Here is a 24,247-nt window from a genome sequence, read left to right as displayed (position 1 = left end):
CTGCTACTGCTGCTGCTGCCTTCGCCTGGCGAGGTCGGGTTCATGGCTCCTCAATGCCCATGGGAAGGGCGTTCCGCAACCTTCGTGTGGTCAACCCTCGCTGCCTCCGGCTGATGACCTACACGATGCAACCTTCACACTGCCATGTGTCTGCGTGTAGCTGTTATCGAGATCGCTTACACAGGGGTCGACTTATTTATGAAGAACGAGTTTGAGCTATTTTCCCGTGCCAGCGAACATCGCCCCAGCCAACATGCGACGTGACGCAGCGACGGCCAGGCAAGCACCACGAGGTGATGGACAACGACGCTCTGCCACTCCAACAACACCTACAAGTGAACACGCCGCGGGCTTGCGCGACCAGTAGTATATTCACTATAAAGGTGGTGGGGGTAGATCGCCTAAATCACGGTCAATGTGTCGTTAACCCACCACCACCCGACGCAAACCTTACTAATTGGCTGTCGGGTGGTGGTTGGAGTAACGACACATTTACGGGATTAAACCCAAACACTTGTATTATGAACACCGACAAGAATCACGCCAATGGGTAGAATCCAGGAAACCTTTCTGGACGCGCGCCTCTTGAGCTCGCAGCCGAAACTAAAGGCATTGATTGGCACTCACGGGACGAGATTGTGGGCATCAATGGACGTGGTAAACAATAAACCCCCACAGAGGATGTTACTGTGGGAGTACCGGGCTCCCACGACCACTGAAACGATAAACACTTTTTACTTTACCCAGGTGAGACCCACTGAGCTATGTAGCGCTTCTTTAGAAGCGACCTGGCCACAAGCGATAGCTCAACAAAGTGGCTCATCATGCGGAAATGTAAAGCAGCCAAACACTCCAAACGCGTAATGTTGATTCTAGATGTGGAGGGGGGGAAAGGACCCGGAGCAAAATCCCAGTGACCACAGCAACGAACGCGCCGCCCGTGCGGCACCGCTGCGGTCCTCGCCGCGTCTCCTCCTGGTGCCTCCTCCTGGTGCCGCGGGCTCCTCCTGGTGTAACACAAACTCGGCGTTCACCCTGCACGTCCGGCCATACGAGAGGAGACACGGGCCCGTAGAGAAGCCGTTCGTCTCCAAAGGGGAAAAGGCGACAGCGACAATCGCCTTGCTTCTTCTTAACAGTACTCCTGTACTCGGGACTAAAATTAATCGGCTGTATAAAAGTCATCATCAAATTGTACCGCGAGAGCAACACGGTCACCACCAGAGGGCGCACGCAGCGCAGAATGTGCAAAAAATGTCCTCCAAGTACTGGGCCTTATTTTATTAATTCTGGCTACTACCTGATGCTGCTGCTGGTTGTAACTATGAGTGAAACGTCGTACCCATTGGTCTCCAACACGCCGGCGGTGCTGTAGTAATACATTGGTAGGCTTGCTCGTCACGTGACGACTTTCCTAATTGGCTGTGTGAAGTGAAGGGTGGATGACGCAGTTTGGGGGGAAAACAACCATTTGCTGAATGCCAATTACGTGGAAATCCACTCTAAACATATCCCTCTGTTATTAAGCATCTCCAGTACACAATCATTGGTACCAGCGGTGCTAAGATCGACTTTATATGGAGGCTCGTGAAGGACGCAGTTTGAGGCAGCCGCCTGCCAACAACAGCGGGGGACAGACAGGTGAGCGACGCGCCGGCAGGATGAGACGCACCGAGTTGGCAGACTGTAACAGGGGCGCAGGGGAGATCTCTTCCTCTAAGAGTATCATGTTGATCAGAATATGAATCATAATATTTATATATACTGGAGGAATCCGATGAGCTATATGGCTATTTTTAGTTGTCCATTATTTCCACAGATGTCCAATATAATTCAATTGGTTAAGACATATGACAAAAGTGCAATAAAGACAACACAGTATCGACATGGGATGGTTTTATAACAAGATTGTACCTTATTTACATCCACACCATTTCTTCACGAATGCCACGTCACCTTTGAGAACAGTTTGGGGTTTATTTCACCACTCGTGGCCGTCCGTCCAGTGGCGTTGCGAATCTTGCAGCGCAGGCCCTGCCACGAGGCGCCACAGGAAACCTCCGTGCTGTATTTGACGTCTGATAGCGTGACCGGCATTTGGGAAGTGTCTGATAGCCTTGCCCTCGGCTCACAGTTTTAATGGTAAACAATGAGCCTATTGTTCCAAGTTATCTAAAATAATTACAACAGAAATACAGTTATAAACTGTAAAATTCAGACTAAATTCAATGCATCCACTATTTCCATAGTAGTATATATTAGTATTACAAATACCAAACAATAAGCACCACGTTGTTTATTTATACCACGACTCGTTTTACGATTACAGTAGAACTCCAATAAATCCGGGAATTCTAAAATCTGTGGCAACCGCGGTTTACTGCAACTTTCGTCATCTGCGGAGGAGAAAATCAAAACGCCTGAGAACTTGGGGACATTTGGAGGGCAGCTAAAAACTCCTGTAATCTGCCAAGTAAAATGCCTCTTTCACAAGACACCAGCGATGGCATTTACCTTTTGTTTGAGGTAAAAGTCACAATGGAGATGTGTTTGAAGTGCTTGAGAGACAAAGACACAGAGAGACACATGGAGATACAGGGAGAGAACAATATAAACAGATGTCACTGTGCTGACAATTTGCTCTGGAGTATCGTTACGTGCTTCCCTGCTTCTATAATCCATATATTTCTCATGGATTTATGGAGACGCGTGGCTAAAACCTCAAAGTCCACCATTTTTTCTCGCGGATTTTCTAGATTAACATCGCAGATTACGGAATCTGCGAAAAACCCATTCCCATATCTCCGCAGATTTTTTGGAGTTCTGTAGCAACATTATATTGCTATGCAACATACACTTTCACTGTTCACATTTTTCCTATGAAACCAATCTCAAGATGTTATCATGATTAACCAACGACAATAACCAGGAATGCATCGCATCCTGCTGGATCTCGGAAGCTAAGTAGGGTTGAGCCTGTAGAGTAGTTGGATGGGCGATCACAACGCACGAGACAGGCGAGTACAGAGCTGTTCTAGGCTGCTGCGCCACTATGTTGCAGGCAACAGAGGGCAATGCAGCAACATCCATTGTTGTACTGTATTACCCTCCCACGTTTATGGTCCCTGCTTTCACCAATCGGCACCGACTATTGTGAAGTAAACAAAAACAAGTTTAGGAGTGGCATATATTTGTGACCAAACAATCGTCCCCACAGTCCATAAAAATATTTCAAACTTTATCCATTACATATTTATTGGGCATGTAACAAATTATTTAACATGTAAATGCATTGAATTACAATTATTACATGCCAGATCGAGTCTTGTGCTCACAATACACGCATCGAATTGTGCGTCCGAGAAATGTATTTATAATTAATGTGGATTACATGTTCATGTCCCTTTAGGCCAGGGCTCTTCAAATGGTGTGCCAGATGTAGGCCCTTTGGAGGGGCCCGCTGAGCTATGGCCTGCTAATAATTAATCTGGCTAGCTGGGACATGAGGAAATACAGATTAGCGAGAAGAGAGAAAGAAACAAGATATCGCGAGATGAGAGACCTAGGGACAAGCGATTCACATTCGTGGTCACGTGTGCAGTAGATGATTGATGAGCTGAGTGAACCCATAATCAGGATATGAACTTCAACCTTCCGCTTGCTGTACCACTGAGCCACGTGTGCTCCACAGGATATTACAGATTTAGGTTAATGGAACAAACAAGACCCCGATAACACTCGGGGTAAACAGAACCAATGAGACAATAAAAAACGAGACAAAATTGCTTGAGGCTCGAATCGAACGACTCCAAATCGTGACAATTCATCCAATCGCCTGTTGAAATGAATTGTTCAACACCTAGCCAATTTTCTATTTTTAAAACCCTATTTAAAATTGTAAATAAGAACACCCAGAATAACAAAACCAACAGGAACGTTGTAAACAAATTAACAAGCTCATACCAGTACCGTATGTTTTCTTTCCAGACGGCTGTACATCATTTCAAATGATTAATTTGTAAACACAGTCAATAGCCAAATGATAAACTATGAGTAACGTTTATAGAGTAAACTTTAAAAAGTTTAACACAGTGACCCTTACAACCGACAGTAAAGTAGCAAGAGAATAATCAGCAACATTGATTGTGAATGAAAAGGAAATTATCATATGTTAGATAACTTCCATCCCTCCATTAATCCACTCAGAGATAAATATCCTTCTGAAAATATCTGAATGCTTATTAAACCGCATATACAGTGCATAAAAAGATCTGTAAAGGTGGCACATGGATCAGAGGTTCTCAAGTGTTGTTAGTCGACGGCCTCAGCCCGGTCAAAAACTGCACACAAAGACCACATTTATTCCGTGATTAAATTTGCCTATTCCAGCTTTGAGAATTAAATACATGAGTTTGACTGTCTTGCGACGAACATTTCTCTCAGTGGCAGGGCGTGTAGGAATGTACTGCCCCCATGATGGGTACACCAGAGGCCACTTGAAGGCATCTCAGAGGGAGCTCTGTGATGTCCACTTTCTATAGGCCGTTCTCTACCACGGGGATAACGCACTGCCCTGTCAGAGTTGTGAATGGATTCATCCTCTCGTGACATTATGCCGGAAACACAACTAATAAATTTGGGAAAAATTCTAACATGTGAGAATTCCGTAAGCAGTTGAGATGGTCATTTGAGCCAGAGATCCGAACGTGTCGAGAGCTCCCATGGGCATTGGTGGAAGACACGCTCTGCTGATGAGACCCAAATAAAGTCAAAACCGGTCCAAGGTTTACTTCAAATAGGCAAATGCTCTGGACAGGAGCACTATTTTATTTTGGCCACACCTTAATTATATATTTACCCACAATCCACTATATTGCACACATCGAATTTGCATTCAGACCTCATCAAACCAAATTGTGTAGTAGGAGTGTAAAGATGAATCTTAGTGGAGACATTTCCTTATGTTATGGGTACGATATGGACACTCGTACGATCATTATTATTAGTATTCTTGCATTATTACGTTTTATGGGTTGTCTTTCTTTAACGTGGACTTCCTTGCCTACCTTGCCCAGGGAGCTACTGTTCATTAGCGAGCTTTGTTCCGCTATGGCGTGCTACAGTACCAGCAGTAAAAAAGCCATTGAGGGATCAGAGTTTTTCCATACAGACTCCTACACCTTGTTTCATACGCTGCGCAATATTAATAAAATGTGGAAAACAATAATAATGCACAATTCATCCTCTATTCTAGGAGTGACTGCGCAAGTGACTTCGTCCCCCAATATGCAACAGGGACATGTCTACCTTGTGTCTACAGAGCAATACTCAGTATCCATTACATGTGAAATGACAGCAGGTAAATGTATACAAATACACATTGTAGGAAAGCGCCTTCCTTCTCCAGATCCGTGGTACAACCTCACCATGACTGTCAGCGATCGACCAAACAGGACAACAGCCAGGCTCTTTGGTGTAATAATGAAAGAGGCAGCTTTGAGACGGTCAATGTGTCTTCCCTGCTCAACCAAGTCACCACTGGTGCTCATCTGCCAGACTCAGCGGTGTAAATGCCACCCTCCGGTGGGAAACACGCTAGAGAGCACGTCCGCGAGGAGATGTAGCGATGAAAGCGGATCGTGTGCAGGTACCGTGGTGGATATTTCCCTCTCAGGGAGCGTGTAAAATGACAACTGCTTGGCGAGGCCTTCATCCAGCAGTGGATTGATCGTGCATGGTGATGATGATGGTGGGACCAGTGACTCCAAAGGACAACTCCTATCAGCTTTCCACAAGGTGACATTCTTTTGACCCAGGATGGATAAAACATTGAATTCTGTCCACCGCCCCCTATACTTGGATTCAAACTCGCGACCTTCTTTTTGGGAATTGGCTGTTCTAAGCAGAACCCAGGTAACGCATTTAAACAAGCAATAAGAAATAAAGGGCTCCGGGTTATGCGCTCCAACCGCCATGGAAACATTTGCTTGCCCTCCCGATTGCTACTGCGCGTGTGTTTAACTGGACTTGTGGTCCACCTGCATCGCAGTGGATATTGAATATCCTGTGACGATTTTCAAGAAATAGTAGGCAGCATGTGGTGGCGTCGCGGTCCGAATTTGCCACGTTCCGAAAATTACTTGCAAATGATTTAAATGCGTGAAACCACGGAGCAACATCACCCCATACTTTTAAACCACTGCAGACGATGCCTGTGAAACACGGCAGCACCTTCCTTCAAGATAGCCTTGCGCTATGAGAATGGTGCAAACATGAAATGTCATCCATTTTTTTTCTCCACAACTACCCGAGGCCACGCCGAAGGACCGGCGCGCACGGGTCTCCCGTCCCGGCGTGCCGGGTTGTAACCAGCACAGTGGCGGCGGTGGCACCGCGCGCATCACCAGTGCATGAATGCCAGCCCGGCGGGCAGCGCGTACCCGACCGCCAGCAAGGCGACCTTGAGCACGCGGTCGCGCTGCCCGTGCGCCATCTCCTTGGCGAGCACCTCCAGGAAGGCGACGAACAGGAAGGTGCCGGCGGCCAGGCCCTGCAGCACCAGCGAGGCGGCTTCGCCGGCCAGCCCCGCGGCGCCGTTTTCCACGGCGGTGCCGATGGCGACACCCGCGGGGATGGCGGCGCAGAATGCGGCGGCCAGGCGCGCGGCGCGGCAGGGCGCCAGCCCCGCGCGCGCCATGCTCGCGCCCAGCGCCGCCGCCGCCAGCGTCTCGTGCACGCCCACCGCCACCGCCAGCCCCGCGGCCTTGGCCGCCGTCTCCTGCAGGCCGAGCGCGACACCCTCGAAGGCCGAGTGCGCCGACAGCGCGAGGACGAGCACGGCGAGGCGCAGCGAGCTCGACTCGGCCAGCTCGGCCGCGTCCAAGTGGCCGTGGCCGTGCCCATGCTGCGGCTGCTGGCGGTGGTGGCGGTGGTGGCGGTGGCGCCGCGGCTGCTGCTGGCGACGGCCGGGCGGGGGACGGACGTGCTTGAGCGGCGCCGGCGACCCGGCCTCGTCGGCGTCCTCCTCCTCGGCCTCCGTGTCCGAGTCGGCACCGGCGTCTCCGTCGAGCGAGTCGAGCCCCACGTAGGCGGCGCGCGGGGGTGGCTCGGAGCGCCGGCAGACGAGCACCAGCTGCTCCAACAGCAGCGTGAGTAGCAGGCCGAGCACCATGCAGCACTCGGCCAGGGGGTACTGATCCGGGAGGCCCATCGCCTTCCCCACGATGAAGGCCTGGATAGGAGGGGGAGGACGCTCCAATAGTCATTGCCATGGGCGGCAGCACATCGCTAGAATCGGCGTCGCTAGTAATAATGGAATAACGATCGTTTTACTTGAATGTCTGAGCAACTCCAAGTGCTTTACATCACATCTCATCTAAAATATTCGAAGGAAACCCCAAGTGCCAGCTGCCCCTCACTCATCACCACCACCATCATTACCGCCACATTCACCATCTCACTCACTTAATCACCACCACCATCGCCAATGCCACCATCACCACCGCCACCATCACCACCATCATTACCGCCACATTCACCGTCACCCTCATTCACCACCTTCACCATAACCCTCACTACCGCCGACGCCGTCACCACCGTCGGCCCCGCCGGCCCCGTGATGTTTTGCGAGCGCACCTTCTCGCGCACGGAGGGCAGCAGGGCGCAGAAGCAGGTGCCGAGGAAGACGCCACCGGCGAAGGTGTTGGCGGCCGCCATGAGGCGCCGGGCGCGCCGCGACTCAGCCGCCTCCGCGCGGCGCAGCAGCCACACGGGTAGCAGGCAGCCCAGCGACATGAGCACGAACATGGCCAGCGCGCACAGCGCCTTCAGCAGCAGCAACGCCGCCATTGTGGCGCGGATAGCAAGGTGAAGTGGGGGGGCCGCTTCGGGCTTGGCACATCGATCGTCAGCGCCTGCGAGGGATGGGGGTGGCAGAGGGAGGGGGGCGGAAAGAACGCGAGACACTTAAACGCCTTGCGGGCGGGCAAGGCGTGCAGTCAAAACGTATAATTTCTAAAATCCTTCCATCTCTGTCCACCACAGCAGGATCATTTGGTTACAAGAGTCGATTGGCAATCTGCGTGTCGCGAGAAGTGTGGGTACTCGCACGTCTTCAAGACGCCTGGCCAGTGCGTAAGCGAAGGTCAAACACGTGGTATTGTAAGTCAATGTGGTCATAGTGCGTTGTGACGCAAAACAGTAACTGCTCATCTCCACCGATGGCTCGAGAGGGTAATGGGTATTCCACACTTCCAGAACAGGGGTCAGGGAAATCTTTCCATAGCATATATGTTACATGCGTGTCCATATCTATGCAGTGTTTCCATATCTATGGCACTCTGAGCACAAAACTCAAACGTGGACAATGTGAGAGGGGGCAGATATTACAAGTGACTGAGGCGGGATTGAGGCCAAGAGGAGAGCCAGGGTCCGGTTGGCAAGACCATTAAGAGCAAGGGCTCTAATTTGTTGGGGTTAGGGATAGAGGCCGGTTGTATAGCATACTCAAACCCCTGGCAGCGATCCCCTCCGCCGCTGTCAAGGATGACCTTACACATTTTGTTCACGCTTCTCCGTTTAAGAATGAGATGGCAGTCAAGTCCGTGGGTGGCTCTGAGCTTTATCCAAAGTGCGTTCACACTTCCACAACTTTGGACTTACATCAATTAATCAATAACACTGTCAATAACACATCAATAACACTGTCAATAACAGTGTTACTGACAGTGTTATTGATGAATGTGTTGAGTGTTTTTACATGGACGATTGATTGTCGGCCTCCAACCAGGATCTGAACTTGAGTCAACGGCTCTAAGACGGTTCCACTCAATGAGAGCCCGGCGGTCAACATCTCTAAATCATCATCATCATATACATGGGGTGTCGTTTCTAAGCTCTTTGTGGTTTTAGAAAATGTGGCTTATTTATGGAATAAGTCGATGGTTTGACACGTACACAAAACTGAATTCACCATCGCCACCATCCCAGCGTGGATGAAGCGGTCAGTGTGACCCAGTGCACACCTGACACCAGTGGTTTGAGTATTTTCCCCTTGCCGACAAAGTTGGACAAATGATTTTTCTCTGAATTGCAGTCAAACATTAGTTGACATCATGTGCGCACGTAGGAATAATTGCCCACGTGTTTATAGTCACTGAACTGTAAGTTCAAAGTCGTGGAAATGTGAACGCACTTTGGGAAGAGCTCAGTCACCCACCGACCTGACTGACACCTCATAAACAGAAACACTGTTATTGACGAATGTGTTCAGTTTATAACAGTGTTTTTGACAAATGTGTTACCTTCATAACAGTGTAAGTGACGAATGTGTTAAGATTATAACTGTGTTATTGGCGAATGTGTTGAGTCTATAACAGCATTACTGACGAATGTGTTGAGTTGTTAGTTGTGCTTGTGCACCACTGCCAGCGCAGCAGCAGCACCACCAGATATGATTAATTTAATTGTCCGTGCAGGATTGTCAAAATATGAAGCAGCGCTTTGTGGCAATTCAACACGGCACTGGCATGGTCAAGAACAGCTTGCTGCCAGGGGAATGTGGAAAACTCCACTGCTGACACAAACGATGGCACCACCAACACAGCGTTGCCAACAGGAGACGGTCACCACCTTGACTACTGAAAAATCTCATCTATATATATAAAGGGAAATTTGTGAATATGTGTGTCTGTTCAAAATGTTTAGCGTACTTCCCGACATGCAACAAACTTGAAATTTGGCAAGTGGGTACTTTCCAGACTGTACACCATGCAAACATTAAAAAATAGACTTTTTTGTGGGGGGGGGGAGGGACGCAATAATGCATATATTTTGCACGGTAAGTGAGCTGTGACGCCACATCTGTCATGTGACCCGTGTGCGGAAGCGTAATTGAGTGTGCCTGCTGATCACGGGTAAAGTGAAGCCAAGTGACCCAGTCTTGCAGACCAGAAAGCTTGTAAAATAATTCCTAAAGCAGTAGATGACAGCGATCGTAAGCCCCGCATGCTGTTTGTTATTATCACAAGCAGCAGCGAATTACATGATTGTTAATGAGTCACTCAAGACTTTCACGCACGTCTTCACGGTGAATCAGTGCTATCCCACTGCCATGCGGGCTGTCGGTGCTAGGCTTCCCGCGACGGTGCTGATGTACAATAGCATATCCATTAAGTGCAGCCTCATGCTTAATTTCATCCGGTGAATTGTCATATACCCAGGTTATGGCCAATATATCGAGTCCACAATCATTGATCAGATCATGGATCAGCACCGTCTTGTTGACTATGGAGCATGCGTTGACCAATCGAACGTTGAGGAACCGTGGTCCGGGGTTTGGCCCAATACCCTATGTGATGGGATTGGGCACGTTCCCGGCGATGTGGTCATAAGCACAGTATTGCAGTGCAGTACACAGTACAATACTGTTATTGATATCCACAAAGACATTGAGTCATGAGAAGTCTGGAATACTGTGAATCACTTTGGAGCCATTACATATGGGCAAAACTGGCATTTCATTTGTTACTTCCAGAGAGATATGCGGTGTCTAACTCCCCCACATTGATTAAAAGATCCACACAACACCCGACCCAGAGTCTTAATTATAATTCAGCCGTGCCCTTGGCAACTGCTGTGGGTTTGAGTTCTGGCTATGATCACAAGGACTGATCAGTCACAGAAACGCTTACTTCAGTCTTATGATGTATGCAATTACAGCACAGTATCGCATTTCCATTGATTCTATTGCATGAAGAATGCAGATAAGATATTTAAGGATATACGGAGCCTTTTGTTGCCAAATCAAAATAGTTACAAAACATATGTTCGCATAATCTCCAATTAGGTACTGTATTCTTTTGAGAAATGATCAAGTAATAGGATGTTGTTAGACAAAAACCTGGTCTCGTCCAACTAAAATGAAAGATAGTGAATATGATTTCAACTTGTAACGCACACAGCATTCGCTCGCTCTCTTTCAGAATGACAGAGGCACGGGGAAGAACCACGGACGAGCGGGAAGGTAGCTCATGCGACGAGCCCAACCTCTGCATACCTCTATTACTACTAGAACGAGCCAAGAATGTCTGTGTGTCACGCGCGTGACGTCACCCCACATGCCGCACCCACTGGCGTATCCAGGAAACGACTTCAATGACGGCATTCACCTTCAGCGAGCGCGATGCCGATCACACAACGCGGTTCGAATTCGACCCTCGATCGATGGCTGCGCCATCGCCGCACACGCGTCGAATAAAAAGCAAGGAACAAGTCCTTACTAACAACTCCTGTATAATACTAAAGTTAATATCCTCTATAATGTTTCATTGCTGGAGGGGTTGCCCCTCTACCTGAAAAATGTGGCTCCGCCATTGGCCGCACTCCGCCCCGCCCCCTTCATGAATATTCATGAGCCGGTGGATTTTTACACTCACGCAGCAGAAGGTCGAACGGAATTTTTTGTTCGCAAATTCGCTTTAAGTTTGACGTTTCCTTATTGAAAGTGAATCTAATTAATAATTATACGCAGAAACAAAGTGGATTTGGTGTCTTTATTTATTTCTTCAGCACATGAGACAAAAGGTAAGTCTAATTTATGCTTCTACATTATGGTAAAATAGACGTTTCTCGGTGGTTTTCCAGATATTGGATCGAATTCCCATTTATTTCAACCCCAGCGACTGAAAACAGAAGAGAATAAAGTATCAGAGCAGTGAATTTGAACAAATTAAAGGTCAGTTATATACAGTGCTACAGTGACATTAAGTCAGGCGTTTTATGACTTCGTTTTGTGCCAGATTCACTGCCATTAAATGTACACGAGATACAATTATAGTGTGCTCAATTCTTTCGTAAATATTACAGCTTCCGTCCTTGGACGGGCAAACAAGCAAGTGTATATGGTGTTGTCAGCCAATGAATTAATGTCTACATGTGCGAGGAAACTTCAGCACCCAAAGACAACCCATACATACACATGGTGGAGTCCACATTATTGCTGTACCAACTTCTCCTAGCAAGCCAGGGAACGACTCCTCCTCCTCCTCAACACCCACGGGAAGGGATTGTGGACAAGGCGTGTGCGATCTGCCACGTGCATTGCCGCCACCACCACCCGCCAATGATTTCACGTCAGGCTGGCTGGCTTCTCCCATCATATGATGGTACATTCTGAGTGTACAGACCTTCAAAAGGCGACCTGACCCTCACGCTGGGCCATTGTAACACCATCAATCTGCTTGGCAAAGCAGTCCCACCTGGGCTGTGTCGTGGAATGGCTGTTACTTCAGGAGGCAATTAGGTAGTTGTTGTTCCATGCAAAGCCTTAACTCCAAACAATGATGATACTCCTGTGTAAGCGAGTTATTGCTGCTACACAAAGTAAACAACTCTGGTGCAGCACCCAGTGGTCACCACGGCGGATCGCCATCGAGAGTGAAGCGGAGATCAAGGCGATGGAAGATCCACCACCATTCACCAAGTCACTCGCTCTCCTCATCGTCACTCTTATCGCTACTACAAAAGGCTCCTAGTCCACCAAGTTCTCATCCACACCCGCATCACTCGTCACAGCAACACATTCACCTACTAAACTGTCTATAACTAGAACACGTTTGCAAAGCGCTAACTTAAATGGGTAATTGGTATTTTAAATGTGATTGTCATTTCATATGAAGTAAAATGTTTAAAACTTGTCAATGACTAGAAACATTAGTGCAGATATTTAAGTAAATTGAGGGCAAATAACCACGATATTTTACAACACTAACGATAGGATCATCGTACGATACACAGAATCTTAATATCGCAACACCGCGGCAGCCCTCGCGGTGCTGAGCCACGAGCATCGTCGATGCATCGGCGCTGACCTCCCCCAGAGCCAGTGGCGGATGTCCTCCTCCTGACGGGGTCCAGCCTCTCAACACATCTGCCGACTTCCCCACAGAAATGGTATTCGCTGTATCGACCCCGGAGGGATGATTTAAACTCGCGATCTCCGTTTCAGAATCAGTAAATGTTTGATACTCGCGGGATCCGGGATCTCGATCTGAGCCACCCGACCGACGCCTCGTCAAGCCTCCTGCTCACATACAACATGAAGACACACTCCCTCCCCCCCCCGTGTTGTGATTACTAAGAGACATTGGGTGTCCTGCTCACATACAACATGAAGACACACTCCCCCCCCCCCCCCCCCGTGTTGTGATTACTAAGAGACATTGGGTGTCCTGCTCACATACAACATGAAGACACACTCCCTCCCCCCGTGTTGTGATTACTAAGAGACATTGGGTGTCCTACTCACATACAACATGAAGACACCTCCCCCCCGTGTTGTGATTACTAAGAGACATTGGGTGTCCTACTCACATACAACATGAAGACACACTCCCCCACCGTGTTGTGATTACTAAGAGACATTGGGTGTCCTACTCACATAAACATGAAGAACACCCCCCCCCCCCCCCCCGTGTTGTGATTACTAAGAGACATTGGGCGTCCTGCTCACATACAACATGAAGACACACTCCCCCCCCCCTGCATACAACATGAAGACACATCCCCCCCCCCCGTGTTGTGATTACTAAGGACATTGGGCGTCCTGCTCACATACAACATGAAGACACACTCCCCCCCCCCCCCGTGTGTGATTACTAAGAGACATTGGGCGTCCTGCTCACATACAACATGAAGACACACTCCCCCCCCCCGTGTTGTGATTACTAAGAGACATTGGGGTCCTGCTCACATACAACATGAAGACACACTCCCCCCCCCCCCCCCCCGTGTTGTGATTACTAAGAGACATTGGGCGTCCTGCTCACATACAACATGAAGACACACTCCCCCCCCCCCCGTGTTGTGATTACTAAGAAACATTGGGCGTCCTGCTCACATACAACATGAAGACACACTCCCCCCCCCCGTGTTGTGATTACTAAGAACATTGGGCGTCCTGCTCACATACAACATGAAGACACACTCCCCCCCCCCCCCCCGTGTTGTGATTACTAAGAGACATTGGGCGTCCTGCTCACATACAACATGAAGACACACTCCCCCCCCGTGTTGTGATTACTAAGAGACATTGGGTGTCCTGCTCACATACAACATGAAGACACACCCCCCCCCCCCGTGTTGTGATTACTAAGAGACATTGGGTGTCCTGCTCACATACAACATGAAGACACACTCCCCCCCCCCCCCCCGTGTTGTGATTACTAAGAGACATTGGGCGTCCTGCTCACATACAACATGAAGACACACTCCCTCCCCCCGTGTTGTGATTACTAAGAGACATTGGGTGTCCTGCTCACATACAACATGAAGACACACTCCCCCCCCCGTGTTGTGATTACTAAGAGACCGTGTGTGTCCGAGTTGCGAATCGTCATTGAACTCACGTGTACGAGCGACTCTTCCTATCACCTGGCTCAGCCGTCACACTTCGATCTGTAACGGTGACTGAATTGAACATTGGAACACCTGCGGGCACAAGTAAAACACGTGGCTGATTTTTAGTTGAAGACGTCACCTCGGCTTCTCCGGTTTGTTAAGAGCCACTTATAAACAACGCGGCCGAGCCACAAGGATACTCCACAGCCCCTGACGGACCGGACCCCGAGCAAAGACGCACCCCCCACGTAAACGCGTGACGCGCGCGGCACTTCCCTACCCAACATGGTTGCCGCTCCGCACAACCCGCGCCAGTAACGCAGACAACACGACGCCATCTTGGGTAGGGGACACCGTTGGGGTAGGCGCAGCACGAGCCGGAATCTTCCGGGCATTTTTTTTATACGGCGAGGTCGCGCGCTGATGATGTCACAGCGATGGCTGTCCCTGCCCAATATGGCCGCTGCCGTACAGTGCGGCCCCACGTGCGTGTACAGTGCGAATGCTTGGAGTCGATCGGTGCCTCGTGCGGTCTGGGCGGCCTTGTGGGGGTGGTTTCACCCAACAGAGTGGGACAATGCCCTTGAATGTCCCCAATAGACACATCATTTGAGATCCAAACATTGTGGCTTTGATATTCCTCCTCGAAGACACTGGTGTCACCATTAACCGCATAAGAACATCAAAGGGCCGATGCACGCATATCCTTCATAAATGGGAAATAAAGACAAGATGCAGTCGTGAGATTGTGGTCACGCAATGCAAACTACGGACAATCCAAATCGTAAACTCTGAGACATAGAGATGTAGAGTCTCATAAGATATACATTGAGAAACAGCGATACATATAAGACAGAAACCCAGACGCATTAAAAACAAGCCACAGCAGTGCGATTGTGGCCATCCGACCCAAACTACAAAGAGCAAAACAACAAAGTCTCCTAAAGCGCTCATGGCGAGCAGACTTCGACGTTGGCATTTCGCTCCTTGAGACTAGTCAGCTTTGCTGATCACATAGCCATGCATACATGAGGTGCATGGCAGTGAGATCATTTATCACCGTGTCGCTCTCGGCTTGTGCAAATTAACTACAATATAAACATTTCAAAAATATTAAAATCGCTGTGCAGATTATAAAAGTGACATGTGCTTAGCATAAATAGGGCTCCCTGCGGATGGGCTTTATAAATGATCTTGTTATGCAAAATGTTCTTGTTTGGTTAATGTCTAGTGCAGTCGGTGGGGGGGTGTGAATGGGGGTAGGGGGGAGCAGAATCAGGGTTGGTGGGGCTTGGGCAGATATTGCGCGGGGCTCTGCTCAGCTCAGCATGGCCTGGGGATAGAAACTGAGGTGGTTGATGGTAGCCCCAAAGCTGATGGAGCCGAGCTTCCTCTTGGATTGTTTCCTGATGAAAGGGCCGTGGCCCGGGTGGCTGGAGGGCCTTCGCGATGCACCTCCTGGTGTAGAGGTCTCTCAGGGTGATTAGCGGACCGCATCACCCTCTGAAGCCTCTGCCGGTCCCGTTCGGTGCAGTTACCATACCAGATGGTGATGCAGCCAGTCAAGCTCCTCTCAATGGTGCACCTCACTCAGCCTTCTGAGGTTACGTAGGTACCGCTGGGACCTCTTCACCAGTGCATCCACGTGCCGGGACCACTTCAGGTCCTCTGAGATGTGAACTCAGAGGAACCTGAAGCTGTTGGCCCGCTTCACTGAGGCCCCGTTGATGGTTAGTGGCACCTGCTTTCCCCTCTTCCTGAAGTCCAGAATCGGCTCCTAAGTTTTGCCAACCTTGAGCTCAAGGTTGTTCCCTTGACACCACGTTGAGAGTGCCGTCACCTCATCCTTATTATGGCGTTGGAGCTGTACCTGAGTCGATAGTGTAGATGGAGTACTAGAGAGGGTTAAGCACATATCCTTGGGGGGCACCAATGTTGACGGTCAGGTAAGATGAGATGTTTTGCTTACCTTTACCGCCTGAGGTCTTCCCGTTAGAAAGTCCAGCACCCAACTGCAGAGGGTGGCGTTCACACCCAATGCCTCCAGTTTGGAGATTAGGACGGAGGGCACTATAGTATTGAATGCTGAGCTGTAATCGATAAACAGCATTCTCACATAGTTACCCTCCATCTCCAGGTGGGACAGTGCCTTATGCAATGTGTAATGGATTCAACTGAGTCGCAGACATACTCTTGGAGGCAACACATTTATTTAACACCAACACACGGGGTAACTGCCCCTTAACAGAATAACAACCTATGGTGGCCACCACCAGGCTAACTACATTAGTCACTACGTAATTGCTACAACGGACCGGACCACAGCTCGGGTCCAGGTCTACGTGTTGGAGACTCGGTAGGACGTAGACGAAGGTTTCTTCAGGATTAACAACAACGCCGGTCCCTCTGGGGGACCCGGCTTATATCCTTTGCGGCGTGGCCGGCTCCCCCCTTGGCCACGACCACCTTCCAGAATCCTCCATCAGGATCTGATCCCCGACCATGTGACCACCCCTAGCCCCCACTTGGGGCCCCTTTGTAGACTTAACTGGTCACATGTCCTCTTGGGTCAACCAGAGTGCCACGGCCTTTAGTAACCCCATTTCTATGGCCGGCACTCTAACACCCTATCCTGTAGGGGCCGGCACTGCACGCCAGGCGTGGTGCCATCCAGCGCTATCAATCAGCGCTCACCGAGCACCTCTAGGGCCGGTACTACACCCACACCATTGTGGTGTCTGCGATGTCGTTACATCGCACGCCGTGCCTCTCTCGGGTCGGCACGACACAGTGACATCCCGTGATGTCACTACAAATGTAATAGCAATAGCGTCATCCGAGGACCTTTTAGTGCGATATGCAAACTGCAGGCGGTCCAGTGTATCTGGTAGGATGGAGCAGATGTGTTTCTTTATTGCCCTTTTGAAACACTTCATGATGATGGTGGGGTGAGCGCTACGGGTCTGTAGTTATTAAGGCATGTAATTTTGGCCTTTCTGGGAACCAGAATGATTGTAGACGTGTTGAGGCATGTTGGAATGACAGCCTGGACGAGGGAAAGGTTGAAGATGTCTGTTAACACAGGGGCCAGCTGGGGATGTGCATGCCCTGAGAAAGGACACGCCCTGGTATCCCGTCTGGGCCGGCTGGCTTGTGTTTGTCAACCTGCCGGAGGATCTTTGTCACCTCGGCTCTGTTGAGCCTAAGGACGCTTGCAAGAGAGCTGTGGTCGGTGCAATGGGGGGAAGACGGAGGTGGGGAACGTAGGGGGAGGCGGGGGGACTGTGGAGCTGTGGGTGCAGGGGTAGCTGTCTTTGCCTCAAACTGTCCATAGAAGGTGTTGAGCTGGTCGGGGAGGGAGGCGTGGTTGATTGCCTCACAGCTTATTGTTCCTTTGTAGTTTGTGATGGATTGTAACATATTGCTACTTCCATCATGTGCAAATATATATATGACCTTGACCATACTTCACGCTGGTCAGTGCGCATTGGGTGTATAGTTGGGTAAATCAGTCGCTAAAGCAAGTTGCGTGGGGTGGAGTAAAATGTGGGTAACATTTTTTTAGATAAGGAGGATCTCCCAGATTGTATACTTGATGTCATTTACTCAATGCGCGTTACAGAATGGCATATAGAGAGAGTGTGGGGCGCCACGTCCGCCCCACCGCCCTCGCTGGACAAGTGGGGCGCGACATCCGCCCGTTCCGCTCCCATCTCCACTGCGTCAGTCGGCTCCCGCTGGGCCCCCGCTGACCGAGTGATGGGGCCCCCCACGCTAGCGCCCTCTCTGAGGGACTTACTCGTGCTGCTGGCCCGTAGCCACACGGAGTTAACCCACACACCCGTGCACACCGCAGCTATCGTTAACGCAGGGGGCGCGAACGCGCTCGCACCTGCGGGTAATTATCTCTTAACGTGAACACTGCTGCGGCTCCACGTTCTCTCTCGCCGCACGTTCCCCCACGCAGTCGCTCCACACAGAAATCACAGACACCACACCGATGCTCTGTGCTAACTTTTACTCTTGGCTGCAAACCCCGCCCTACCCGGGGGGGAAGAGCCTAGCCTACTACTGCCCAAGTCCCCAGATACTCAAATGCCCTACCACGTACCCCGTAGCTGTACTCACGACGTCGCACGGACGCTGTGAGGGTCGGAGGGAGGACGAAAAAAGCTTTGTCTATCACTGCCTCGTGGCAGGCCCTCGCTGGCATCACACGGATGCTGCGAGCGGCTCGAGTAGGCAGGGAGTGGGTCTTGGCGGCCAAGAGGTTGAAGAAAGATCTCTTTTGAACGAACCCCAGGCTCCCCTTTTATCCTCCTGACTTCAAAATCCTGGAATCGCGTTGTGCCGCGTGGCCAATCGTGCGCCTACCTGTGATTACCGCCCGGTTTTTTTGTCCTCACATGGAGAATTGCTGCTGGTGCTTCTGCGACCCATTGCCTGTCCGTCCGCACTCATTGATTTATTACTCACTCTTGTTAATCCGGAATAATGCCCGACTGGCGAATACGCACCCTGCGAGTGTGTATTCGGTATGGGGGTCAGGGGAGGTCGTGGTGCTGCGATCCCCTGACCTCATGGTCTGCCCTTCTCACTTAATATTCCACCGCAGCCCCTCCCGATGTCGCGAATGACTGATTGCGGCTGGCCCGGTGAACCTTTTTGCGCCCATACAATATTAGGCCAACTCACGGGCACCGCAATGTAACCTGTACTGCGAGGGTCGGCAAATCTCCTGGCACCGGGAAACCGTGGGACTTTCCTCCTAGGGATCCTTCGGATTAAAACCCGTTGTGCCAGGAAATCCCCCACCAGGACACTCCGTGTGTGTGCTGTGTGCGTGTGCTCAGTGTGGGGGCCAGGGGGGAGTCGTGGCGCTTGCAGAGTTGCTCCGAGGCCGTGGCACCACAAGAGCCCCAATGATCAGATACAATCACTAGAAATCATCAAATAAGTGGGACGAACTGTTGGATCAGAATCATTGCCTGTTTACAGACATTTAAAGCCTCTTCTTCGGAGAGGTGCCTCAAACTGACAACTGATTTGAGAAATTCTGAAAATTGATTGAGAATGACAGCCACAGTATATTATTACAATTGTTCACAACAGTCAATCTAGAGGCCCACAAACCACTTGTACAAGCTGGATTTAGTAAAGCATTTTCTACTTATGACTGCAATAACATGAACAGATGCTGCTATAAAATACAAATGAATACCAAATCTACTTGTCTAGATTGTTCAGTCTATGAAAAGGCACTTAACTTTGTACAGACTGAACAGCCATACATTGATATGTAGGAAGTGTAGAAATGTAAATAAAAATACAAATCATAATTCAGGAAAGTAGATATGGAATATAGCTTTTATTGGAAGAAAACATTTAAATACATCACCATCAACATTGGTATTTATGAAGCAATCCAAGATACCAGAAATATCCCACAACCCAATGTACAGCAGCTGGTAAGTCTCATAGATATCGAGAGCACAACCACAACATGGAAACCATTTAAACAATCGTAAAGCAATAAAAAAAACGGTGTTACTCGAGATAATTCTGGTTGTTCAAGGTATTTGAGTAAAGCTAAAAAATGCCGACCCGACATTGTCACAAACAATAACAAACAACAGTACGCATCGCATAAAATGTATAAGATAAACAATGGTATTTTCATTTGCATTCGCAACAGAAAGTCACACTTTTGAATGCACAAGTGAATAACGATTATACAAATGCACTCACTTTGTATAATTTAATGAACATTCATCGGTACTGTACATTACATCAACGATGTAAAAAAATACTCCATTCACAGTGAAGTTTTATAAAAGTTTTAGCGCAAATATTTATGGCCATAATGTTGGAAGGTTCTGTCAACTGTAGCAGAATAAAGCAAGCGGTACTGAGGGATGGTGGCAGAAACATTGACAGTGTCGAAATCAGACATTCTCTCAACCTCCTGCACTTAATTGAAATGTATCAGAAGTTTTTATTTTACTTTCAGTTTTTTGCCTATGAGCTGTAACTGAAGTTGAATGTGGAAGAAAGTGTTTATGCCAGCGGTTCTGATGAGACATTGAATATCGAAACCGGTCCACGGTTTGCTTTTTTGAGCGAAACGTTGGACAATCAATGCCGAAAAACAGCGATGCAAAACTGAAAACGCACCGTTTTTGATGTGCTTGTAAATTCCTTTTATTTTAGTTCATTATATTTTATTTTCTGTGCCAGTTCGTTTTTAAATTACCTTGAACCCTATCCTCCCGCTTGTGTGCTGAGTTGCCGTCGGTGTAACCAGGGCCCTATCCCCCTCCTGCCACCCGTTCGTCTCCTGCCCGGTGTAACATCCAACCTCACCAATCGTCTCACCATCCGACCACATTACCACGCCGCTTGGCCACGCTGTTCAACCACGCCACTTACTCTCATCACACTATTCAACCATAGCACTTTAGCAATCAACATGATCACTCGCCACGCTAATTACAATGACGTTGCCACTTTACTACACCAGGTACCTCACCACCACACTATCTGCATTTACCTCAATGCTCATCACTCGACCACACCACTCATTTAACTATTCACTTACATATAAGAATAGGTTTTACCCTTTCTGGCAATAAAACAGGTGTTATGATGTCAAAACAACCAAACTAAAACCTTTGGCAAGGAATCACGTCTGCATTAACCACATATAAAACTAGATTCGAAGCTTTCGTGATTGCAGGAATTACTCTTTGGTCCTTTCGGTAAAGTCACGTAGAAAGGAAATCAATTAAATAATTCGCACCTGATGATGGTTGCTTGTGTTGCAATCTAAACGTCGTATTCTACTATTATTTAATTTATTTCCTTTCTACGTGACTTTACCGAAAGAACCAAAGAGTAACCACATTTACTTGTGGTGAACATGCAAACAAAAAACATGCTCTGGTAGTATATGGTGCATTGTCTTTGAAACGGATTGGTCCACACCAGACAGCTTTCTTTCGAGCCGAGTCTCAGTGTTAGACCAGAGGACGCCAACAGGCGAACAGCCAGTTATCTAAGCACACTATCCAGTTACTTCACTCAATACTAATTAACCACACTCATATTCACTTGTTACACCATTGAAGGTGGACCAAGATCTTGACCTTCCCAGAAGGGTGATTTACAATCTGCGGGCTGCTAGTTCTGTTCGTGGTGGTCAGAGGAGGTTGGCTCCGTAGTGGAAGAGCCCGTGGAGTAGATGCGGATGGCTGCATCCTCCACAGCGCCACCAATCGCGTGCATTACTTCAAGCTCAAAGGTGCGTGAGGAGTGGTGGCGCTGTGGTTAGCGTGCTGCGCTGGGACCGGAATTCGATTTCCGCTCAGGACCAACACCAGTGACGATTATCTGAATCGGTCCTGGGCCTTCCAGAGGTCGACTCAGCCTCGATTTAGTGCCTGGTGTGATGTGTAAACATCGCCACTAGGGAGACAAAGGCGGCCAGACGCCCTCATATGCGTAGTGCAGACTCTCTGCCCTGATACAAGACCCTTTGCAGACAGGAGTGTATCCTGTCTGCAAAGGGTCTTGTATGGAAACTATACTTGATATATACCCCTCACGGTTGTTCTTGAGGCACATGTCCTGTTTTTGTGCATTGTATTGTGATGCAATTACATTTAGACACATGAGAAATTAGATTTGTAATTCCATGCAGCATGTTAGTATCGATCATCAGTAAAGTGCACTAAAGTTTGTGTTGTGTTTGTGTAGCAAGGGCTTAATTTTAGCTGGGTCACCTGGTAGACCACTTCAGTGTGATTCTAATAATTATAATCACGCATCCCTGATCAGTGCGGTTGGCTACGTACGGTGCGAAAGAGGTTCAACACATAATATACATTCATCTGACCACCATAACTGCACGACCTCTTGCTCAACTTTACACTTCTCATCACACTGTTTGACTACAGCGATTACTTATTTTACTCTGAACTCACCACCAATTACACCAAATATTGCTGAAAAAAGTCACAGAAGTTATGAAGCCAAAATTGCTGCTGCTGTAAGCCGACGCAGCTGATTGCTATACGTAGCCTCACGTTGTGAGCTGTTTCGATTCCATAAGAAACTTCACCGTTTCTACGGCACTGGATTAGTGCTGTTTTTGACCCGAGTTGTCCCGGTACAATACTGCGGGTCCTACTCGTGTGGTGCTGCTGGCTGTGACACATCGCCTTCTACCACAAATGGCTGTGGCTCTGAATCTGGTCATTGCCTGACACTGCCCTCTACCACAGCACGGTGTCGCCGTCGTTTGGGATACCTGCCCAGCTGTTGAGTATTCAACCAGTGCTGATACCGGCATGCAGTTACGAAATCTGCTCCTGTGTGGTCATTGGTTGCGACCTTGCCTGTTTTACTGCAGGTTCTAACTGACTCGCAGAAAATTTTCTAAAACTAAATAACTCTAAAACTGGGGGAAAAATAATTACCTCACATCAGCAATCTACTGTCCATCTGCTTGACTCTGATCTTCATATTAGTCAACAGGCAGGTCAACTGGGTTTCGTTCTTGACTTCACATTTCCTATATGTGCAAGACCGCTTTCATCTGCAACTGTGTCTCTGAAACGGCTGCAGCAACAAAAGTGCATGCATTTGTAACTTCCAGGCTAGACTACTGCAATTCTCTCTTATTTGGTCTTCGTGTCTCAACCAACGTGCCCAGTGCATTCAAAACGCAGCTGCAAGAGGACTCACATCCGTAAGCGTCATTACACCCATTTTACAGTCGCTCCACTGGCTACCTATTCAGTCCAGCATCACCTACAAGATTGCACTTCACTGTTTTCAAAATTCTTCACGGGCTAGCCCCTGCCTATCTTTCGCCTCTGATTTCAGTTTACTCCCGTCCTCAGGTTCCCCCGTTCATCTTCTCTAGGGTGGCTCTCCACTCTAAAAATAAAACTTAAAACCATTGGTGGACGATATTTCTCATGCACAGTCCCTGCAGTCTGGAATACCCTCCCACTCCACACCCAATAAATCAACTCTATCATATTATTCAAATCTGAACTAAAGTTTTTTTTTTATTCATCCAGGCATACGCTGAAAAATTGGTAATCATTTTTTAGATATTGGACCGATTGATATAAATTAGTCGTACATTTTTGGCACTCCACCGTCCCTCCTGTGAAGATTTCTTGTCTTGGTTGTAAAATGGGAATTATGGTCTCGGGTGTGACCTAATGGACTAATTTCTTTGTTTTGATAACTTTTTTAGTTTTGGTGCCATTTCTTAATTTCTTAATTTTAGATTTGCTTGGTACGTAGCAAGGTGTTAATTTGCTTGGTAGTGGCTGTGTATAGGATTTGGTCCTCAGTATAATTGATGTACAGCGTTATTGGATGCTATTAGCATGACTGACGCTATATCAAATAAAAATGTTATTAAGTATACATTCTTTGGGTCTTTCGGTAAAGTCACGTTGATAGGTTAAAATAATAATAAAATAAAATAAACGACGATGACTAAAAAACGACGACGGTGGTGGTGGCACCAAGCCGATTATTCTGGCCAAAGCAGCAGACAGAGGTTTACAACAACGACACGCATGTCAAAAGTTTGAGACAAGAAAATTGTGCTTAATTTCACCTCCTTGAATTGTTGTTGGCAAACGAAACTTCAGTGTGCCCCATTCATTTTTTTAAATGTTATTTTTATTAATTTACATTCATACTTGATTTATAAACAAGAAACACTAATGGCCGTCGCTGGCGCTGAAATGATCGTTTAGAAGCTGGGCCAGTCTGCCGGAGGCTGCCGCGGGCCGCGTGGCCTCGCAAGGCGGTGGCCAAACCCTGC

The 24,247-nt window shown here is 48.5% G+C and overlaps 2 protein-coding genes across 2 annotated transcripts in view; both read right to left on the bottom strand.

Annotated features, from left to right (window-relative positions):
* Window positions 1-1,879: 1,879 nt before the first annotated feature.
* SLC39A3 (solute carrier family 39 member 3) lies at window positions 1,880-14,628 on the bottom strand. The gene is made up of 3 exons (XM_061572913.1): window positions 14,406-14,628; window positions 7,636-7,913; window positions 1,880-7,231 (listed from the first exon to the last, which is right to left on the bottom strand). Exons 2-3 carry the CDS (start codon window positions 7,846-7,848, stop codon window positions 6,401-6,403), a joined length of 1,044 nt encoding a protein of 347 aa, XP_061428897.1. The 5' UTR covers window positions 7,849-7,913; window positions 14,406-14,628; the 3' UTR covers window positions 1,880-6,400.
* Window positions 14,629-19,752: 5,124 nt separating this feature from the next.
* LOC133355528 (tyrosine-protein phosphatase non-receptor type 18-like) overlaps window positions 19,753-24,247 on the bottom strand; it is a 57,715-nt gene continuing 53,220 nt past the window's right edge. The window contains exon 20 of the mRNA XM_061572859.1: window positions 19,753-24,243. Within this exon, the coding sequence (XP_061428843.1) occupies window positions 24,176-24,243 (68 nt within the window). The 3' untranslated portion in view covers window positions 19,753-24,175. The remainder of the gene's footprint in view (window positions 24,244-24,247) is intronic.

Source organism: Lethenteron reissneri, chromosome 51, assembly GCF_015708825.2.
Source record: "Lethenteron reissneri isolate LAM-NWPU_2019-01 chromosome 51, ASM1570882v1, whole genome shotgun sequence".
NCBI lineage: Eukaryota > Metazoa > Chordata > Hyperoartia > Petromyzontiformes > Petromyzontidae > Lethenteron > Lethenteron reissneri.
Note: the sequence above shows the minus strand (reverse complement) of the source record. Positions and strands in the feature narration are given on the sequence as shown.